Source organism: Sarcophilus harrisii, chromosome 3 (genome assembly GCF_902635505.1).
Source record: "Sarcophilus harrisii chromosome 3, mSarHar1.11, whole genome shotgun sequence".
NCBI lineage: Eukaryota > Metazoa > Chordata > Mammalia > Dasyuromorphia > Dasyuridae > Sarcophilus > Sarcophilus harrisii.
This window is the reverse complement of record NC_045428.1, coordinates 243254709-243274958: the sequence shown is the minus strand read 5'-3', so window position 1 is coordinate 243274958 and position 20250 is coordinate 243254709. Positions and strand designations below refer to the sequence as shown.

The 20250-nt window shown below is 34.5% G+C and overlaps 1 protein-coding gene across 3 annotated transcripts in view; it reads left to right on the top strand.

Moving 5' to 3' along the window:
- The window catches only part of MRPS6 (mitochondrial ribosomal protein S6), a 73395-nt gene that overhangs the window by 47385 nt on the left and 5760 nt on the right, over positions 1-20250 (top strand). For all 3 annotated transcript variants that reach the window (XM_003763420.3, XM_031959321.1, XM_031959323.1), the window contains exon 2: positions 5522-5661. In XM_003763420.3, coding sequence (XP_003763468.1) covers positions 5522-5661 — 140 coding nt within the window. The remainder of the gene's footprint in view (positions 1-5521; positions 5662-20250) is intronic.

Here is a 20250-nt window from a genome sequence, read left to right as displayed (position 1 = left end):
TGCTTCTCCAATTGGCCAAGGAATTTTTTTTCTCCATTCTTAATTCTCAAGTGAGTTCCCACTATAATTGCTGCTCTGTTTAATCTGTCATCCAAATTCTTGACAACAATGATTAAGCAGTGCCAGATCCAGAAGTGGGCATTAAAAAACATTCCAAGAAAAAGTAGTTGTTAAATCCCCTCCTTTTTTGAGACTTTACCAAAGGTATAGTTATCATAGATTTAGAGATATACTAGACCTTAGAATAGAGATCTTAAAAGATGATCAAGTTCAAATCCCAAATTGCATGTTTCTGATAGACAGACAATGAAAGTGTGTTGATTTGGAGTGAGGACCTTGGGAAATTGTATCTGGGGCCTGAATTCCGCCTATAACCTTGAGCAAAATCACTTAATCTCTATATCATCTCTAAAATGTATATTTTAAATTCTCTGATATGAGGGAAGGAGTTGGGATGGAAAAGAACACTGGGAGCCAGATACTGAATTTATTGAGAAAGAAGGAGGATTGAGTTGGGAATCAATTGGTGACTGCAAAAAGCTAGACAAATGGAATGAACCTGGAAATATGAGAGGTTGTTAAGTGAGGCGAGAAATTTCCTTGAGAAATAAGGAATATATAAATATACAGCAGTGGCAAAGTTTTGAATCACAGGAATCAGAAAACTTTGAGGCAGAAATTTACACCCTCATTAATTTGCAGCTAAGGAAAGTAAGAGTAAGTGTTTGAGGGTGGTATCTAGACCAGGAGTTCTTCCTTGTGTCATGAACTCTTTGGCAGTCTAGTGAAGCCTGTCAAACCCTTTTCAGAATAATCTTTTTCAGTTAATAAAGTGAAATATATAATTGAAATCTAGTTATTATTTAAGAAAAAAATTCCATAGATCTCAGCTTAAGGACTTCTGATCCAGATAAAGCAACTAGAAATATTGGAATTATAAGATCACAGATTTAGAGCTTGAATGGACCTTAAAAGTCAACCCCTGCAATATAAAGAAAGGCTAGTCACTTGTAGGTTGCATAAGTAATTAAATGTGTTAGCTGAAATTCCAGCATTGTTCCTCTAATTACAAATCCAGTATCTTTTTCACTATATAATTTCAGTAAGCAACTTCTTTGGATCTTGAAGCCCTGTGTGGCATTGTTATAGAGACATATAGTCACTGAGATGTTCAGCCAATTGTTGGTATATTCTGGGTTGTTACCAAATGTGGCAATTTAAAACTTAAGAATTAGCCAGGATGTAATGATGCATAAGATTATGTATTTGTAGACATATGGTGTCAGGAATTCACAATCCATTTCAGTAGCCTATAATCAGTCAACATTGATTAAGTGCCTATTGTGTGCCAGGCACTGTGCTAAAGTGCTGTGGATACAAATATGAAAAAAAGTAAGGCACTCTCTTGTCTTCATTGAACTTCTTATATAATAGAAGGCAAAACAATGTGCTCAATGTGAAGGCAAGGTGCAAAAGTCAGAGAAAATGCCAAAGTAATGCAGCCAGGTGAGGAAATGCCAATTCACTTCTTCCACACACTCTGCCTCTTTCATGCATCTTGTTGGGCATCACCATATAAATGGATTTTTCCTTAAATGTCTCCATCCTCTACTCCACTAAAACAATAATGAGCTAGTAAAGAACATGATCATGGAATCCGAGACACCAGTCATTTATTCTGATCCATATCTGAGTAAGAATCCCCTCTTAAGACATCCCTGACAAGTGATTAACCAGTTTTTGATTGAAAAATTCCACTACAGGGAATGCACTACCACCCATGGTATCCCATTCCATTTTTGACTAGCTTTCACTGGGAGGGATTTTGTTCTTTTATTAAGCCTGAATATGACTCTATAATTTCTATCCATTACTCCTAATCTTACATTGTGGAGCCAAGGAGAACAAATCTAATCCTTTTTCCTTATGACCATCTTTTACATTTTTGAAGCCAGCTATCATATTTCTTATTCCCTCTTGCCCTCATCTTCTAGACTAAATATTCTAAGTTCTATATGCACAAAAGGCTATAATACTTTGAATATGCCCTTTGATCCAGCAGCCTCACTACTGAATCTGTATCCCAAACAGATCATTCAAGAGGGAAAAGTACCCACATGTGCAAAAATGTTTGTGGCAGCCCTTTTTGTAGTGATTAGAAATTGGAAATTGAGTGGATGCCCATCAATTGGGGAATGGCTGAATAATTTGTGCTATATGAATGTTATTGGATATTATTGTTCTATAAGAAATGACACACAGACTGATTTCAAAGAGGCTTGGAGACACATAAACTGATGCTAAATGAAATGAGTAGAACCAAGAGAACATTGAGCATAGCAACAAGATTATATGATGATCACCTCTGATGGATTTGGCTCTTTTCAACAATGAGGGGATTCAAGACAATTTCAATAGATTTGTGATGGAAAGAGCCATCTGCATCCAGAGAGAGAACTATAGAGACTGAATAAGGATGAAAGTATAGTATTTTTCACCTTGTTGTTTGTTTGTTTGCTGTAATATTCTCTCTAAAATGTAACTGTTTCTTTTTCTTTGGGGGTCTCTGGGAGCAGCCTTCCTTTTAGTTCAGTAATCACCAAACAAGCACAGCCAGGGGTTAAAGTCCAAATCCTTTATTATCTCTTTCAAAGTCTTGTCTCCTTCATTTAGGGCTCAGCTAGTTTTTCCGGAGGCCTTCTGGTCTGGCCTTGGTTCCAAGAGCTTGAGCGCCCGCTTTTCTTCTCTGGCTTCTGAATCTCCCCAACTGAATCCTGGCTGAGGCTCCCAGAGCTTCTAGTGTGCTTGTCTTTCTGTCCCTGAGAGCTTCTTGCTTATATGCTCTACACCGAGTACAAACCAATCATTATATCACTAAGAAACTATTATTTGTTGTAGGATTAAATCAATGCTAAACTAGTTATAACTATTGTCTCCTCAATTCTGCTTAGCACCTTGTTTCAAGTTCTGGCCCATAACATCTCCTTGTAGAATTAAATCGGTTATACTGAACCATGATAAATTAGATAACTATTGTCTCTATCAATTCCACTGACTTTAGTACCTTGTAATAATCCTTTGTTTCAAGTTCAGAGTTCTGGCCCATAACAGTTTGCTATTTTTTTCTTTCTTATCTTTTTTTCCCCTCTCTTTTGATCTGATTTTTCTTGTACAGCATGATGAATATGGGAATTTGTTTAGAAGAGTTGCACATGTTTAACTTATATTGGATTGCTTGCTGTCTAGGGATGGGGTGGGGGGAGGAAGGGGAGAAGAAAGAAAAATTTGGAACATAAGGTTTTGCAAAGGTAACTATTGAAAACTCTTTGCATCTATTTGTCAAAATAAAAAAGCTATTACCAAAAATTTTTAAAAGAAGAAAAAAGTACATGATATAAATAGGTAAATGAATAAATAAATATTACCAGTTCTGTCAACCTATTCTGATATGGTTTAATTGCAAATAAATTGTTAGCCCCAAGATGGTCAACCAAATTTAAAAAAAAAAAACTATTATTTGTAATATTGTATATTCTCCCAATTACATGTTAAAACAGTTTTTAACATTTTAAAAAAAGTTTGACTTCCAAATTTTGTTACTTTTCCCCTCCTTTCCCATACCCCTCCATAAGATGATAAGCAGTCTCATAGAAGTTACACATGATTACACATGTGCAATCATGTAAAACATTTCCATATTAATTATTTTGTACAAGACAATTCCTTCAGGATTGTCTTGTAATGTTGTATTGCTGAGAATAGTAATTTACAATTCTTCATCTCATAGTATCACAGTTACTGTGTATAGTGTTTTCTGGTTCTGCTTACTTACTGCATCAGTTCAGGTAAGTCTTTCCAGGTTATTTCTGAAATTATCCTTCTTGTCTTTTCTTGTAGCACAATATTCCATCATAGTCATATATCACAACTTGTTCAGCCATTAGCCAGTTGATGGTATCTCTTCAATTTCCAATTCCTAGCCACCAAAAAAAGAGCTGCTATAAATATTTTTGTTCAAGTAGGTCTTTACTCCTCCAATCCTACCTTTTTCAAAGATCACTTTGGGATATATACCTGGCAGTTGTTGTATTGTTGTATCAAAGGGTATGTATAATTTTATACCCTTTGGGGATAGTTCCACATTGTTCTCTAGAACAACCAAGAAAATTTTAATGAAAGTTGTGGAGATATAGTAGAATCAAGAACTAGACTTAGAATTATAATATCTAAACTCAAATATTGGCTCTAGCAATTACTTTTCTGGCTTTGGGTAGGTCATTTCACTTCTCAAGGCTCAGTTCCCTTATAAAATGGAAATAACAATACTTGTACTATCTCCTGTATAATAAGGTTGCTTTTTATAATATGAGTTTCCTCTCTTTGTGTTCTCTTGCAGCATATTTTAAGTGTTTGTTTTTTTTAGAAACTAATTTTTTTTAGTTGTTCTTTTTTTTCCCTTTTAATTGTCAGGCCATTATCCAGAATCTTGGCATTGACCATATGGTGTGCCTGTTTAACATTTCAAATTGTCATATATCCTAGACTGTTTTCTTTCTTTCTCTTTCTCCCTCCCTCCCTTCCTCTCTTCTTCCCTTCCTTCTTTTCTAAGTTGCCTGATAATATTTTTTAAAAATCTCTTTACAAGACTTTTCTTTTTATACTGTTTGGGTGTCCAGTTGAGGATACCATTTGTGCCATGAAAGTGCAGTAATCCTTGATTTAACTCTTATATTTAGAGAATTAAACAAGAAAATATATTTCGGTCATTTTCTTGTTTTTGGTGCTATTAAGTATCTTTTTTCCTCTTTTTCAGATAAAGATCACAGGATTATATGATCATAAATCTAAATAAAATGATTTTTTTTTAAAATGTGATTTGTGCAAAGAATATTCCAAGCTTATTGCTGGAAATGCTTCAGTTAGAGTTACCACAGGGAAATGCTTTTTTGTTAGACAAAACTGAAACCCAAATGTGTAGCATAGTTACCAAACCAAGGGGCTGTGGTCAACCAGAATTATTGTCATCTTAGTCAATCATTTTTGATTTATCTATAATTTGCATGTCTTTTAGTATAGAGTTATTTGGAATTGCACTGTGTTCTACCAAAAATGATACTTTTTATGGATATTTTTAAAGTTGCCAGCTTATTAAAACATAATAAAAATAAATTTTTTGGTGGTGCATCCTCATATTTCTCCAGATTCAACATATTTTCTGAATACATTAGCAGTTTTTCTTTAGGATTTGTGGAAAGAAAGATTTCAGATGTTTACCATTTTTCTTTGGTAATACAGACACCGATTTCATTAGAAAAATTCAGAAATAATTCCTTCATGCTCTGGATTTTTCACGTTCTCTGTTTTATTTTGTCATAACTCAAACTTTATATTGTTTCATTGGGATGATATCCATCGGTACATGAATCTATTGGGATGGATATCTTTGTGTTTAAGAAAGTTCTTCTGTTATTTCTAATTGAAATGGTAAACTGTGTTTTTGTTTCCTTCTAAAACTTAATAGCCTGAGACTGCCACTGCCCTGAAGCGCACCTTACAAGCTCTGTTGGATAAAGGCGCAATAGTGCGAAATTTGGAAAACCTGGGTGAAAGGGCACTTCCATATAAGATCTCCATACATAATCAACGCCATGACAGAGGATGGTAGGTTCTTCCTATGTTACTTGTGAAACATCTTTAGTATAAGCTAAAAAGATAGCATTGTTTAATTCAATGTAGAGAGATTCCCGTTATTGTATTCATTATAATGAATTTATTATAATAATATGATTTCATTAGTATATGGAGTTCCATTGCAGGTCAGTATAGTAGAATACATCCAGAAAGTCCTTTTTTTTTTTTTTTAAAATCCTGATAGACACTATCTTGAAACTTAAAGTCTTAGAAAGTTGCCTGGAGGAACTGAGAAGTTAAGAGACTTGTCATAAAGTCTGTATGTGTGTGTTAAAGGGGGCAGGCAGAGTGGAAGTAGGACTTAAAAGAAATCCATGTTTCACTGTTTCCATGTCCAGCTCCCTGTGCATCATGCCACACTGCTGCTCAAAAAAATACAAAAATAGATCATGTTGGGGGTTGGAATTACCTAGAACTATAGAATTTAGAGATTTAAATTTTTTAATTAAAATTGTAATTTATAGGATTTATTTTTGATTTATGGGATAATTTATTGGATTTACTTTATGGGATTTCACTTTAAATTGCAAATCTATTATTTGTAACTTTATTTATTTATTTGTAACCTTTTAAAATTGTCATGTAAATCACCACTAACACTCCTCCTCCCCCATCCCCCACCCTTTTTTTTTTAAGATTTAGAATTACAAGGGACCTTTTAGATTACTTAGTCTAATTCTGATGTTAGGGATGAGGAAACTGAGACCCACAGAAATGATATGACAGGGTCTCACAGGCAGTAAATACCTGAGTCGTAATTGTGGTTCAAGTCCCTTAATTTGTTATTTATTGTTTAGATGTGGTTTGTACCTAATTATTTTCAATGTGACTTCTGATTCTAAAATGCTGCAATCCAGTGATCTGTCCTCTACTATTGATGAAAAATAACAATAAAATTCTTCTTTTTTTAAAAGGCAAAAGATTTATATGATCTGAAGAAAAACCAGAGTATAAAACTCTTCTTTTTTATATCTAAGAGCTTAACTCCTTTCTCTTGTCTTTTAACATCTCCATTAGCAATGTTTTGGCAGTATACTGGTTGAATTATTTCTAAATGTATGGGTTTCAGTAATTACTGAAATGTACTGTCTAAGAGTAATTGAGTGATTTGTAGAGCTTACCCACATAATAGAAAATAGCTACTACCTAATCCAATTTACTATTTGCTTCCCAACAACAAATACTAACTTCCTTTTTATAGTCACATTTAATTTTTTTCAATAGAATAGACAAAAGTCTATTCTCTCTCATATATATCTTTTCATATCTGTATCATTTATTTATGTAGTTGAGCAAAACAAATTCTTACATTGGCTATTTTCAAAGAATATGTCTTATTCTGTACACTGAATACATCACCTCTGTATTAGGACTTCATCATCAGTCCAGACACAATTTTGTGATTATTCATTGAGTTCATCAGAGTTCTGAAGTCTTTCAACATTGTTTTTACAATGTGATTCTTGTTTTTATAAACTGGGATTCTGCCCACTTTTCTCTGCATCAGTTTATTTACCATTTTTCTGAAGCAGGTATTAAAGATTTGATGCCATAGTGTTGAGTCTCTTAGCAATACATTAGGTTTAAATGGTTGTCTTAATGTTTCTGTAATTTATCCCATGTCTGATGGCATATATCCCTTTTTCATATATACCATTCTTAGTCCTCTGAGGATAAACCTGAATGTTCTGTGGATGGGGATGGGGAGACATGGGAGATAATATAGAAATCAGATGTTAAGACTGCCTATGGCATGTGTTATACTAAGCTGTCCTTCCTGTGGGATTGAAGCTGTGTATATGATGTATGAGACATTTTCCTTCTCTCCATGTGCCAAAATATGGAAAAGATGATCTTTCTCAAAAGGAAATCCTTCCCAAAAGGAAAGCTGGAGAATTGATGACACAGAATGAGGCACTGGATTGAGTTTTTATAGTATATGTAAAGCTCAGTCACAGGCAGATATTGCAAATTCCATCTTCTGGTTGTTTAACCTTGTTAAGCAGTAAAATGCTGGTGTTGAACTCCTCAAGCAACTCTGAAATGAATTCTGGTGCTTAGTAAGGTCTGAGGGATGTTGCTAGGCAACTTGTAATGCACAGAGGCTATCCTGTCTTGTGACAATCAAAATAACAATAAAGGGGTTTTTGTTTGTTTCTGTTAAAAGCAAACAAACAAATAAACAAAACAACTACCACCCATAACTGGATTGGTTTTGATAATAATGTAAACCTTTTTCACCATTTATCCTAAAGCAAAGACAAGCACCTTTAAATGTTGGATCATAGAATCATTAACCAATCTCTGCCTAAATCCACCTCTGTTATATATACAGTAGGGACAACCTCATTTCCATCATTCTCAGATAATGTGGATTGAGTGCTCTTACAGATGCCCAGGTGTTTAAATATTATGGCATGATTCTGACTCACCTCATTTTTAGAGTTGGCTTCATTCCTTGATGGTGGATCCATCCTGTCATAAAGGAGTGCTGTCTGAGACACATTAAAGGGTCATGAGTCTCAGTGTTAATGTGGCCTCATTTTACTACAAGAAGCAAATTTCTTCAGAGCTTATTCCTATTTCAGATTCCTGCCAGCATCTGAGATGAAAAACCAGATGGAGGTGCTGCTTAGGTCTCCATTTTGTGCATATTGTCTGTACTCTACTGTTTTGCATGCCTGTGTTTTCTAAGTCTGGAGGCAGTGGGGTAGAAGAGGAAGGTTTTTTTTTGTTTGTTTGTTTGTTTTTTTTTTTTTTACTAGACTATCTATTTACTAAAAAATTCCTTTAAAATCCAGGAGCTTCAGAGAAAAATCTCAATACTAAAGGTTATAGTGCTTCATGTCTTGTTTTGAAGTCCTTTCTGACTTGTCATCTCATTTTCTTATAACGGTCCTCTATGTTCTTCTATATAGTGGTAGATATTATTTCCACTTTACACATAACAAAAATTTAGACTCAGAACGTGCATTCAGGAACCTTATTTCCCTCCCCAAAATAATTTAGTTTTAGAGTGATCATTTGTAAGGGAGAAGAAGTCTTAAGTGAACATTTTATTTTGTTTCCATAGAATGGTATTACTTGCTGAGGCCAGACAGTTGCTAAACCAGAAACCAAATGTAGCATAAAGAAGGTGTGTGTGTATGTGTGTGTGTGTGTGTGTGTGTGTGTAGTGAGTGTATGAGATCGACAGAAACAGATATTCAGAAAAGGAGAAAGAGGAAGAGGAAAAGAAAGAGATTTGTTTTTGAGAAGTGGATTTTCAATTTCTGTAAAAAATTGGGAAGACTTTTAGACTCGGTTTTTATTCTTTGGCCTTTGGAATCTTGGATTGAACAGCATAGGATCATAGATTTTGAGTTGTAAAGAACTCCAGATCCCATCTAATTTAACCCCCTCATTTTTGTGATTGAGAACACTAAGGTTTAGGAAAATTAAGTGACTTTCCTACCACACTGATAATAAGTATCAGAGGTGGGATTCAAATCTTGATCTTCTTGATTTCAAATTCCTTCTTCTATCTACTCTGTCTTCAATTGATGGTCTCCGATGTTAATTAAATATAACAAATGATTGATTTATGTCTAAAACAAAAATGTCAACATTATGTTTTATACACCACTACAATTTCCAAGTTACAGATAATTTTTTATAGCAAAAATGTGTTCATAAGCTAATTGTCTGAAACTCAGAACTCATTTCCTTATATAAAAATGCATTTATGATGATTATGTTCTCAGGCTTGTTCAGTCAATCAATAAGCATTTATTAGTCACTTACTATGTAACAAGCACTGTCCTAAGTGCTGGATTTATAAGAAAAGTGTAACAGTCTTTATTTTGAAGAAACCTACACTTCATTGTTTCCAATCTTTCATAAGAGTATATAGAGTTAAGGGATATATTTCTATAAGTATATGCAGACAGCATAATTTAATATAAGGTAGTTTTCAAAGGGAGAAACTAAAATTAAGGCAGTCAGGAAAACTTTATGAAGAATATTAAAGAAAGAATATTGTATGATATGGGACCGAGCATGGAGTGCATATCAGGTATGAAGAATGGCCAATTTGTCTGGACTGTGGAGTGCAGAAAATGAGTCATGTATTTTGAGGGTGAAAAGATCTGGGACCAAATGTTAAGAAATTTAAGTTCTAAACAGAAGAGTTTATAAGTGATCCTAGAAGATAATAAGGAGATACTATAATTTATTAAGTAGAAGAGGAACCTGGTAAGATCAGTGCTCAAGGAGAATCAGTCTGGCAATTTTGGAATATAGATTAGAGAAGGCGGAGGGGGATGAGTTCAGAGCATTTGAGGATGTTTGGTCACCAGCATGAATGTCGAAATCCTTTAGTGTAAGGACAAGAATTGCAGAGGAGAGGAAAAATAAGAATGAACTTCAGAAGAAAAGTTGCTGAGCAGTGACTGCAAAGGGAGAATCTGAATGAGTCAGTGTAGGGAGGAAGGAGTATTCAGATTCTTTAGGATCAATGAATGAAGGTATGTGAGAATAGGTGCAGATTGTGCTAGACAGGATTGCCAGGGGCTCAGTGTCATCAGGGGATAGTCAGGTTTCAATGCAAATGGATAAAAGGAGTATTGGAGGCCACGATCCAAAATGAAAGGAGGTTTGTTCATTATGAAACAAATTTCAAAGGGCACAGTAGAAGGGGGCAGAATTAGCATGACATATGGAGTAGGGTTGAGAAGGATTAGGATGCAAGAATGTGGACCTAAATTTGGGTACAGGTTACTCCTAAGTAGCCAATGATTAAGTGATAAAGAAATATGTGGTATAATCAGTAAGAGTACTGTACCTGGTGTTTCAGACATTTGTTAGCTCTATCATCCTGGGCAAATCATTTAATATCTATTTCAGTTTTCTCATCTGAAAAATGGAGATAATAATAGTACCTACCTTCTAGACTTGTTGTGAGAGTAACAGAAGAAAATATTTGTAAATAGTTTATATAACTTAAATCATTATATAAATGTTAGCTATTTTCATGGCTATTATGGAGTGTACATGGGTATGTAAATTACTTGGGTTAAAGTTAATTCATTATGACATAAAACAAATCTTATTTTTTTTTTTTACATCTTTAAAATATTTTAAATGTATTCTGTTTTCTTTTTTGCTGCAATCACTTATTTTATATTTTAAAAACAATATTTTAATATACACTCCTTAATTCATCATAAAATCACACTTAAAAACCATTTTATGTTAAAGGTATCATATGATTTGATTATAACTCATAGGTAGTTTAAATTCTATTTCTTGTTCTATCAATGTGCATATCAGAGTTTATCATCCTGGTAATATGTACAAGACTCAGTGGAAATAAGCCTTGACAAGTTTGATGCATTTTTTACAGTTTTGTGAAGATACAGCTATTACCAGTTCACTTGGACTTCTTATGACAAGAGTTCTGTTATATGGCCTTAAATGAAATAAGTTTCATCAGTAAAAGTTAACTTTTTTCAGTCCAGTACTCTAACTTTTTCTGTTGTCTCATTTATAACAAGCATGCTTTCTTCATAGCAATGGTCTTCTAGTTTAAAGAAACTTTTTTCATTTTACAGGGAAATTATTAACAATTCTTCCAGTTGCTAGGTTCTTTGGAAAGTATTTGCTATTTTTTGAGGATTAATTAGTTTGTCATAATTAGTTTTAATTTTCAATTGCACTTTGGTATAAAATCCATTTTCATTGAGGATAAGAATGATCTTTCTAATTCTTGCCCTCATTAGTTGCTGCAATATTGAAGTGTACTTAAATTCTTATATTGTTTTTGATATAAGTTCCAAAGTTTGTCTCCCTCTATATCTTCTCCATTCAAATGTGTGATATAACATATATTTACATTTTATATTCCTCATACATATGAAGGCACGTGTAACATTTCCATATTAGCCATGTTCAGAGAAAAATAAAGAAAAAATATGCTTTAGTTTGTTTTCAGAACTTATTAGTTCTCTCTCTGAAAGTGGATAGCATTTTTCATCTTGAGTTCTTTGGAATTGTCTTGGATCTTTGTGTGGATCAGAGTTGTTAAAACTTTTTACAGTTTATCCTCATTACAATATTGCTATTGCTGTGTTTATTGTTCTCCCGGTTCTGCTCACTTCACTTTGCATCAGGTCATATAACTTGAAGTATGATTTTTAAGAGCTACAATTTTCTTTTTAAAAAAATTTCAATAGTATTTTATTTCTCCAAATGCATGTAAAGATAGTTTTCAGCATTTGTTTTTGTAAGACTTTGTGTTCCAAATTTTTCTCCCTTCTTTCTTTACTTGCCCCATTCCCAAGACAGCAAATAATCTGATATAGGTAAAATATGTATAGTTCTTTTCAGTATATTTCCATATTTGTTATGTTGTGTAAGAAAAATCAGACCAAAAGGGAAAAAACCATGAGAAAGAAAAAAGCAGAGAACAAAAAAGGGAAAATACTATGCTTCAATCCATATTCAGTCTCCATAGTATCTCTCTGGATGTGGATGGTATTTTCCATCTCAAGTCTATTGGAATTGTTTTGAATTACTGCGTTGTTGAGAAGAGCCATGTTCATCAGTTGATCATCATATAATCTTATTGTTACTATGTGCAATGTTCTCTTGGTTCTGCTTGATTCACTCAGCATCAGTTCATATAAGTCTTTCCAGGCCTTTCTAAAATCAGCTTGTTCATCATTTCTTATAGAACAATAATATAATATTACATTTATATACCATAACTTATTTAGCCATTCCCCAATTGATGGACATCCATTTAGTTTCTAGTTCCTTGCCATTACTAAAAAGGGCTGCTTACAAATATTTTTATACACATAGGTTCTTTTCTTTCCTTTGTGATCTCTTTGGGATACTGATCCAGTAGTGATACTGTTGAATCAAAGCATATGTACAGTTTGATAGCACTTTGGGTAAAGTTTCGAATTTAATAGCTCCAACTTTTACATATTTCCCTGTAATAATCTCCATTCTTAAAAAATGAAGAATTTAAAAAATCCACAAAAGAACAGGGCAATAACGGGGAGTTAGAAGCACTTGCTTGTTTAGTGCCAGACAAGTTCTGGGAATGTAAGTACAAGCAATAAGAAAGACATTTTCTATCTTTATGGAATTCTAACGGGGGATGGGAGCAGAGGGGAAAGATAACACATATAAAGAAATGAAAATTGGGGATGGAAGTGAGAAAGGTATTTTCATGACCCCAAGGTGTAACAATCAGAAGAATCATGAGCAGAAATGGGAGAAAAGTGGGTATAGTTGATCTAGGGCATTTTCTCAAATGGAAGTTGTTTTAAGAATTCCGCAATTGGAAGAAGGACCATAAAGGCTAAAGGTGAAAAGGCAGCTGAGGAAGACACGCAAAATTTCAAAAAGTCAGGAGAGAAATGAAATAATATAATACTCAATTGACAGTTTACTAAAGGTGGGAAAACCAATTCAGTTCATTTTCTTCTGATAAGATCAGACATTTTGAGTCAGCCTAGTGAGAGAAGATGCATAGATGAAAGACCTTTACCTTCTCAGAAAGAAGTGATAGCAAAATTGGTATATATTCTAAGTGATTTGTACACGGCGGAGTGTTAATGGTTCACAGATGAAATGCAAGACTCAGTCTCCACTAGGGTTTCAGGATCACTCTCCCTTTGGGACACCTTCCTTTTTGGGTTATAATGTGGGTGTTGAGGGAATCTTACTCATAGCTTAGACACACAGCAGCACCAATCTTATTAAATGCTAACTATGGACCAAAAAACTGCTAGATTCTGGGAAACAAAAAGTTCCCTGGCTTCAAGGAATGTTTTTTCTTTGTTTTGTTTTGTTTTTTGCCTGTGGAATAGTACTATTTCAAAAATACCTAATCACAGGCAGCTACGTGATGCAGTGGATAGAGCACCAGCCCTGAGCTCAGGAGGACCTGAGCTCAGACACTTAACACTTCCTGGCTGTGTGACATTAGGCAAGTCACTTAGCCCCAATTGCCTCAGCAAAAACAAACAAACAAAGTCCTAACCACCACTTATAACATTGTTTTTAGCAGGGGAACGGATGCTTGTTAGGTCTCTTTTCTTTAACATGAAGAACTAAATTTCCTTCGGCCCTGAGCTTGAGTGTGAACATGGAAGAAGCAGTTTCCTCAGCAAAGAGGTCATAAGAGAAATATTATTAAGTATAAATTACATGTTACAGCTTTACTGTTACATACGAGAAAGGACCTGTCCTATATTTACATAGAAATAGGTAACTGACTCCTCAAGTATTGTGAAAACAAAGAGCAGTTTGTAGTGTGGATGATAGGATTCCATAGAAAGGCATAGCTCTCTGTCATATAAAAACATGAGTTTTTGTCGTTTAGTTGTTTTCAGTTGTGTCTGATTTTTCACATTTGGGCTTTTCTTGGCAAAGATACTGAAGTAGTTTGCCCTTTTCTTCTCCAGCTCATTTTGCAGATGAGATGACTGAGTGACTCTCACCCAGCTAGGAAGTTTCTGGGGCCATATTTGAACTCAGGACAATAAGTCTTATAGAGTTCGGTCTTGGCAGTCTAGCTGCCCCCAGACTTGAGTTGGGAACCTATTAAACTATGACAGTTTTCTGGACTTAATATGTAAGTTTTCTGGAAGGACTGTGAGCATGTGTTTTTTAGTTCTTACAGTAGAGCTCCAGAGAATGGGTCAAAAAGCCCAGGAATACATTTATGGTTCTGTAATCTTGCTTTGCTATTTTGGCCCTAAAGTGTCTCTGCCCACAAAATACTGTCATTGCTTTGCCTACCTGACTGCCTATAGTTTTCCACTGTTAGTACTATCTGCCAATAGGTACTCACTGAAGATTATTTGTATGAAAAACAGGAGAGCTGGGTTTTTTTTTTTTTTTTTTTTTTTTGACAATTTCTTGATTTAAAGGAAAGCATTCCATACCAAGAAAAGAGTATAGCAGTATAAGTAGTACTGGAATTTAGATTTTCTTTATGAAAAGCCCAAGTTTTCCAAGTATGCTTAATTTCCTTGAGAAGGTAGTTATGATAGACAAGAAAAAAGGAGTACACATGGAATCGGGAATATAAATTAAAATCCTACTTTTGGAACTTGCTTAATTAGCCTACATATTTACACACACACACACACACACACGGCAAAACCCCTTTAATCTCTTGGAACCTTGATTTTTTAGTACTCTAGATAGACTCTGCCTCACAGATTCTTGTGCAAATCAAAAGGGACAGTGTGCTTCTCAAATATTAAAATGTAATGTTAATGTCAGTTATTATTAATGTCGATTATATGTCAATTATTATGTCAATTATTAATAAATATATCAATATCAATTATTATTAAAGTGATAATGGTGGCAATATTCTTTAATCCTTGTTCAGAACTAACCAAATCAGTAGCAAATTATCTTTCCTATTTGCTTTTTTATTTCTCTCTTCCAGGTTAATCTTTTCATACCAGCATTTGCCCCTTTCTTTGCATGCACAAGCCACTACTTTAGCTCAGGTCATTCATTACCTTTTTATCCATATCATTCCATTAACTTCCTTTTCTGATATGTCTTCAAGTCTTCATGTTCCAATCCTTGCTTCATATAGCTACTAGTGATTTTTCCTAAAATGTAGTTCTGACCAGGTACTTGGTACTTGGTGACTCCGGGCATTCAAAGATCTTCATGACCTGATGTATTCTGCTGTCTAGTTGTACTGGCTCAATTACTATTCCTCACACATTTTTACAATACAGTGACTCTTAGGCCTGGAATGCTTTCCCTTCTCAACTCTGAGTCTTAGAAATTCCTGTTTCCTTTAGCATTCAGCCCACCTTCAGGAGACATTTCATGGTTTCCTCCATCAGCTAGTACCAAGGTTATTTTGTGTTGCTATATGTTTGTATATGCCTACAAACTGATATACTTGCATGTCATCTTCCCCATAGGATAAGGAATATTTTGCTTTTGTCTTGGTATGATCAATAACTGGAACATAGTAGGTCCTTAATAAATGTCAGCTTATGGATGGAACTGAAATGATGCAGCTTCATATCTTATTGCTGCCTGCCATGCTCTGGTGGAAACAGATAGCACAGTCCATTAGAACTGTGTTTGTTCATGTGTGAAAGATCCCCCTTTTTGCTTCCTCATTCTGTTGATTTATTGAGAAGATGACATTTAATTTGCTTAGGTATAGCTGACCATGGTAATTTAAGTCTGTATCTCCATGGTTCCACTGTATACATCCATGTTCTATAAAAGGGCCTTACAAAAAAATCTTTTGCCTTCCACTTCCCCTCTATTAAAAACAGTTTTGATAAGAAGACATAAAAAGGGCCTGCCATCTTGTATTTAAATTGCCTTTTTATTCATGGTGAGGAAGAAATGCAGCATAAATGGTACTCTAGAAAATAAGGGAAGTTTTTTACTATATCACTCTCCTAATGGATCTGCTCACTCAACACAATCTGGCACATAGTGTTATAGCTATACTTTACAAAGGAAATTAATTCTCATTTCTGTTTTCCTAATTAGTTAATATTTCCAGTTACTTCCTCAGCAGTAAGCACCAGTTTGTTTTCAGATTGTGAAGTGAACTGCATAGTGTACGGGGAAGGGAATCTGGAGAGGATTAGATTCACTTGTCTGCCTCTGATACTTAATTAGTTTTGTTACTGTGGGTGAGTCATTTAACTTCAATAGGGTTCTGTTTCCTTATCTGTAAAATGGGAATAGTAATATCTTTAGTACTTACCTCACAGAGTTGTTACCATGTTCATATATATATATATATATATAATATATTTCTTTGCAAACCTAGTGCTATATAAATAGCAGCTATTATTATTAGTCCAATCTTTGCCCAGTGTCTGATAATTGTAGAGAAGCAGGTTTATTTGTAATGGTCAGGGCTACAACTTCATCAGAAATTTGCAGTCATTTTAAAATGTAACTGAAACAACACGCAAAACATGAATGTTTCATGCCATTTGCTTCTCCAGTTTTAAAATCAGTGTAATCACTTTCTCTCTGAAATATATAACAAGAAAGGGCAACAGATACAGTGCAGGTGCTGTAGAGTTCAAGCTATTTTGTTTCTCTAGTAACAAGTACAAAAAAGATTTTTGTTCTGAGAAAGGGCTTGAAAGGTACTACAGGGCAGTACATCTTTCCCTGCAGCCCTTCCCCCGTCTTTGATGAGCAAGTGCTATCAGTGGAAATTTCCACTGTCTGCTCAAGGGCAGAGCTAGGGAGGCAGACAGAAACATGTAAATTCCAACTGGCCCTTTCTCATGGATTGACTATTACAAGTGTCTTGCATATAGTTGTCACTAAATGGTGAATACAGAATTCATATTTAGCAAAGGAATTATTATGCTATTAAAAGTGTAGGTTAAAATGACATCTATTTATGCACACACACATTTGTAAATATGTATGTTACTGTAATCCTTTGTTTTGCCTATGAGCTAATTATGTGTTTTTTGCATATATATTATATAGTATTAATTATGTTAATCTATGTGCTAACATATCCTCAAAGCAATAGCAGAAAAAGCAAATAGTACTTTTTTTTTATTCTTAAGAAAATGCTTTTAAAATTTTCCTTTCCCACTCTTCACCAGAGTAAGATGGCTTGAGAACTGAGCTTACTTTATTTGATGCTGTGATTTTCCTACATTTACGTTGCTGTGGAGATTTTGTTATTTACCTAGGGCTTTATCTTTGGGATGCTGTGACTTTGAGTGTCTTATGATTCAGTGGTCTTTCTAGTGGAAAGACTTGTGAAGGGGGTTGAGTGTTTGGAAATAAAATAACTGTTTTTCCTGATAAATTTGTGTGCCGAGTTTCTACCTGCAAATTCATTTTCTTTCTCCTTGACACTGGAAAATTGGGATTTTTAAAAAGTTAGTGTGAATATTGGAATTTGTGATAGGAAGTATATTAATGTAATGGGACCAGATGTCATGCAAATGATCACATTCATGAACAGTGGCACTCTCTGCATGTTCTTCACACAGATTTCAATTAGCTTGGGAACCCTGATAGTAAATTCCAAAATGGTGAGTTAGATGTATGTTCAAAATGATAAAATGGGACAAATCAGATCTTTGTAGAGAATTATGTGTAATCATTGATCACTCCTGTTAAAACCTTCTTAGAAGTATGTATAAAAATCATAGAATTTAGGGGGTAGCTAATTGGTGTAGTGGATAGAGCACCAGCCCTGAAGTCAGGAGGACCCGAGTTCAAATTTGGCCTCAGACACTTAGCACTTCTAGCTGTGTGACACTAGGCAAGTCACTTAACCCCAGTTGCTTCAGCCAAAAAAAAAAAAAAAAAAAAAGATCATAGAATTTAGAATTGAAGACAGTCATTGAATCTAAAATCTAAATCTTCCATTCTGCAAATGAAGATATTGAGACTAAGAGAACTGAACTGACTGTGGTTTGAATGAATTATGAAAGAGTCATAATTTGTACCTTTTGAATGACTCTCTATGGGCTATTCTAAGACAAGGCTACTACTAATAATCACTATGCAAATGTGCAGTGTAATTTTGTCTGCCATACAAAACTAGAATCATGTTGGTCTAGCCACTGACTGTAATTTCTTAGGGCATTCTTAGAATTCAAAATGTATAAGTTTTGGAACTTAGATTTTTCCAAAATCAGTATTTTTTTTTCCCAAATCATTCATTGAAACAGTAATTTGAATTTTTTTTTTTCTTAAAGAAAACCTATTAAGGTTTTATCCAACATTCTCAGCATTTCCACAAAACTTGTTATGCAACTCTTCAATTTGAGGTCACTACAAATTCATGGTGTCTTATTTCAGTCTTTGCCCTCATGGCTATATGGCAGTCCTTTGTTTCTTCCCTAATTGACCCTCTATCTCCATCCTGTCCCAATAGTAGCTGCTCTAGATTTTCTCTTCATACCTCATTTTCCCTATGTCTTTCCATACTGTGTTCCCAAATTGCATAGAATATGCCTGCTATTCTACTGAGAAAATTGAGAACATGCATTGTAAGCACTCTCTTCTCTCTGCTAATACTTCAAAACACATCCTCTTACTTTCATCCATCATTTTCTGTAGACTGTTGAAGATGTGGTACCTTTTGTTGTTAAATCCAAACCCTCTACTTGTCTCCTTAATCCTATCCTCTCTTAATTTTCTCATCCATCATCCTCTCCCTTTTGTTTTCAGTCTCTTCCTGTGTCCGCTGCATCTTTCTTAGACAAATATGTCCCCACTTTCCTTGATAAGCCTTCCTGTGACTGTCACCCTCCTGAAATAGCTTCTTTTTCATTGTCAAACACCTACATTGTCTGTAATTTCTAACCTTCACTTCCTCACCACTTCTGACCTCACTACTCTTCTGAAATTATATCCTTAAAGATCAGTTGTCTTTTAATTATCAAGTCTCAGGGCCTTTCTTAGAATAATTAAACAAGGATATTGTACTGCTACCTTTTCTTCCATTTTTTCATATAGAAACACATTCTGTCATGTGGGAAATAGGGATTTGCACAGCTATGGGACATCTACTTAATCTGAGGGGCACTGACTTCTGACTGGTTTCTTTTATGCCCTTAGTCCCTTAGACCAATCAAGTTTCAAGGACGTCATTATCCATGTCCGTAGTGGTGGTGTAATAATGACTAATCTTCATAGGAAATGTCACTAACTATCATTTTTCTCTAGAACTCCTTTTTCATATCAATAACTTTTGCCCACTTGTCTCTAACTGGCTATCATTCTGGCATCTCCAGTTAGTAGATTGGTGGGAGAAAGCTCTCTGGATTTGTAGTCAGAGGATATGATTTCTAGTTTATGTTCTGCTACTCAATTTCAGTGTGACTTATGTCAGCTCACCTCTCTGGACCTCACTTTCTTTATTTTTAATAGTTGGCCTCTAAGACTCTCTTCAGTTCCAAATCAATCAAAAAACATTTATTTTGTCACTTTTGTGGCAGATACTGTGTTTTTGCTGAGAAAGACAAAAATAAAGCCATCTGCCCTGAAGGAAGTTATATTCTATCTGTGGAAAGTATGTACATGAATGTAAAATAAATATGTGAGAAATGGCTGGAACAAGCTATAGTAAATGAATGTAATGGAATATTGTTGTGCAATGAGAAAAATGAGTAGATTTCAGAAAAATCTGGAAAGACATGTACAAAATTGAAATGGGCAGAACCTGGAAAACATTGTATATAGTATTAGTAACATATATGATTATCAACTACGAATGACATAACTCTTCTCAGAAACACAGTGATCCAAGACAAGTACAAAGAACTTATGATGGAAAATGCTATCCACTCTAGTTAGGGAACTGATGGACTTCATACCTTTTCTACTTATTTTTTTTTTTTTTTTTTTTTTTTACTTTTGATCTGTTTATTCTTTCACAACTGTGATGAATATGGAAATATATTTTACATAATTGCACATATGTAACCTATATCTATTTTAGGAAGAGGGGAGGGAAGGAAGGAGGAACAAAGGAAGAAAAATTTGGAACTCAAAAATCTTGTAGAAATG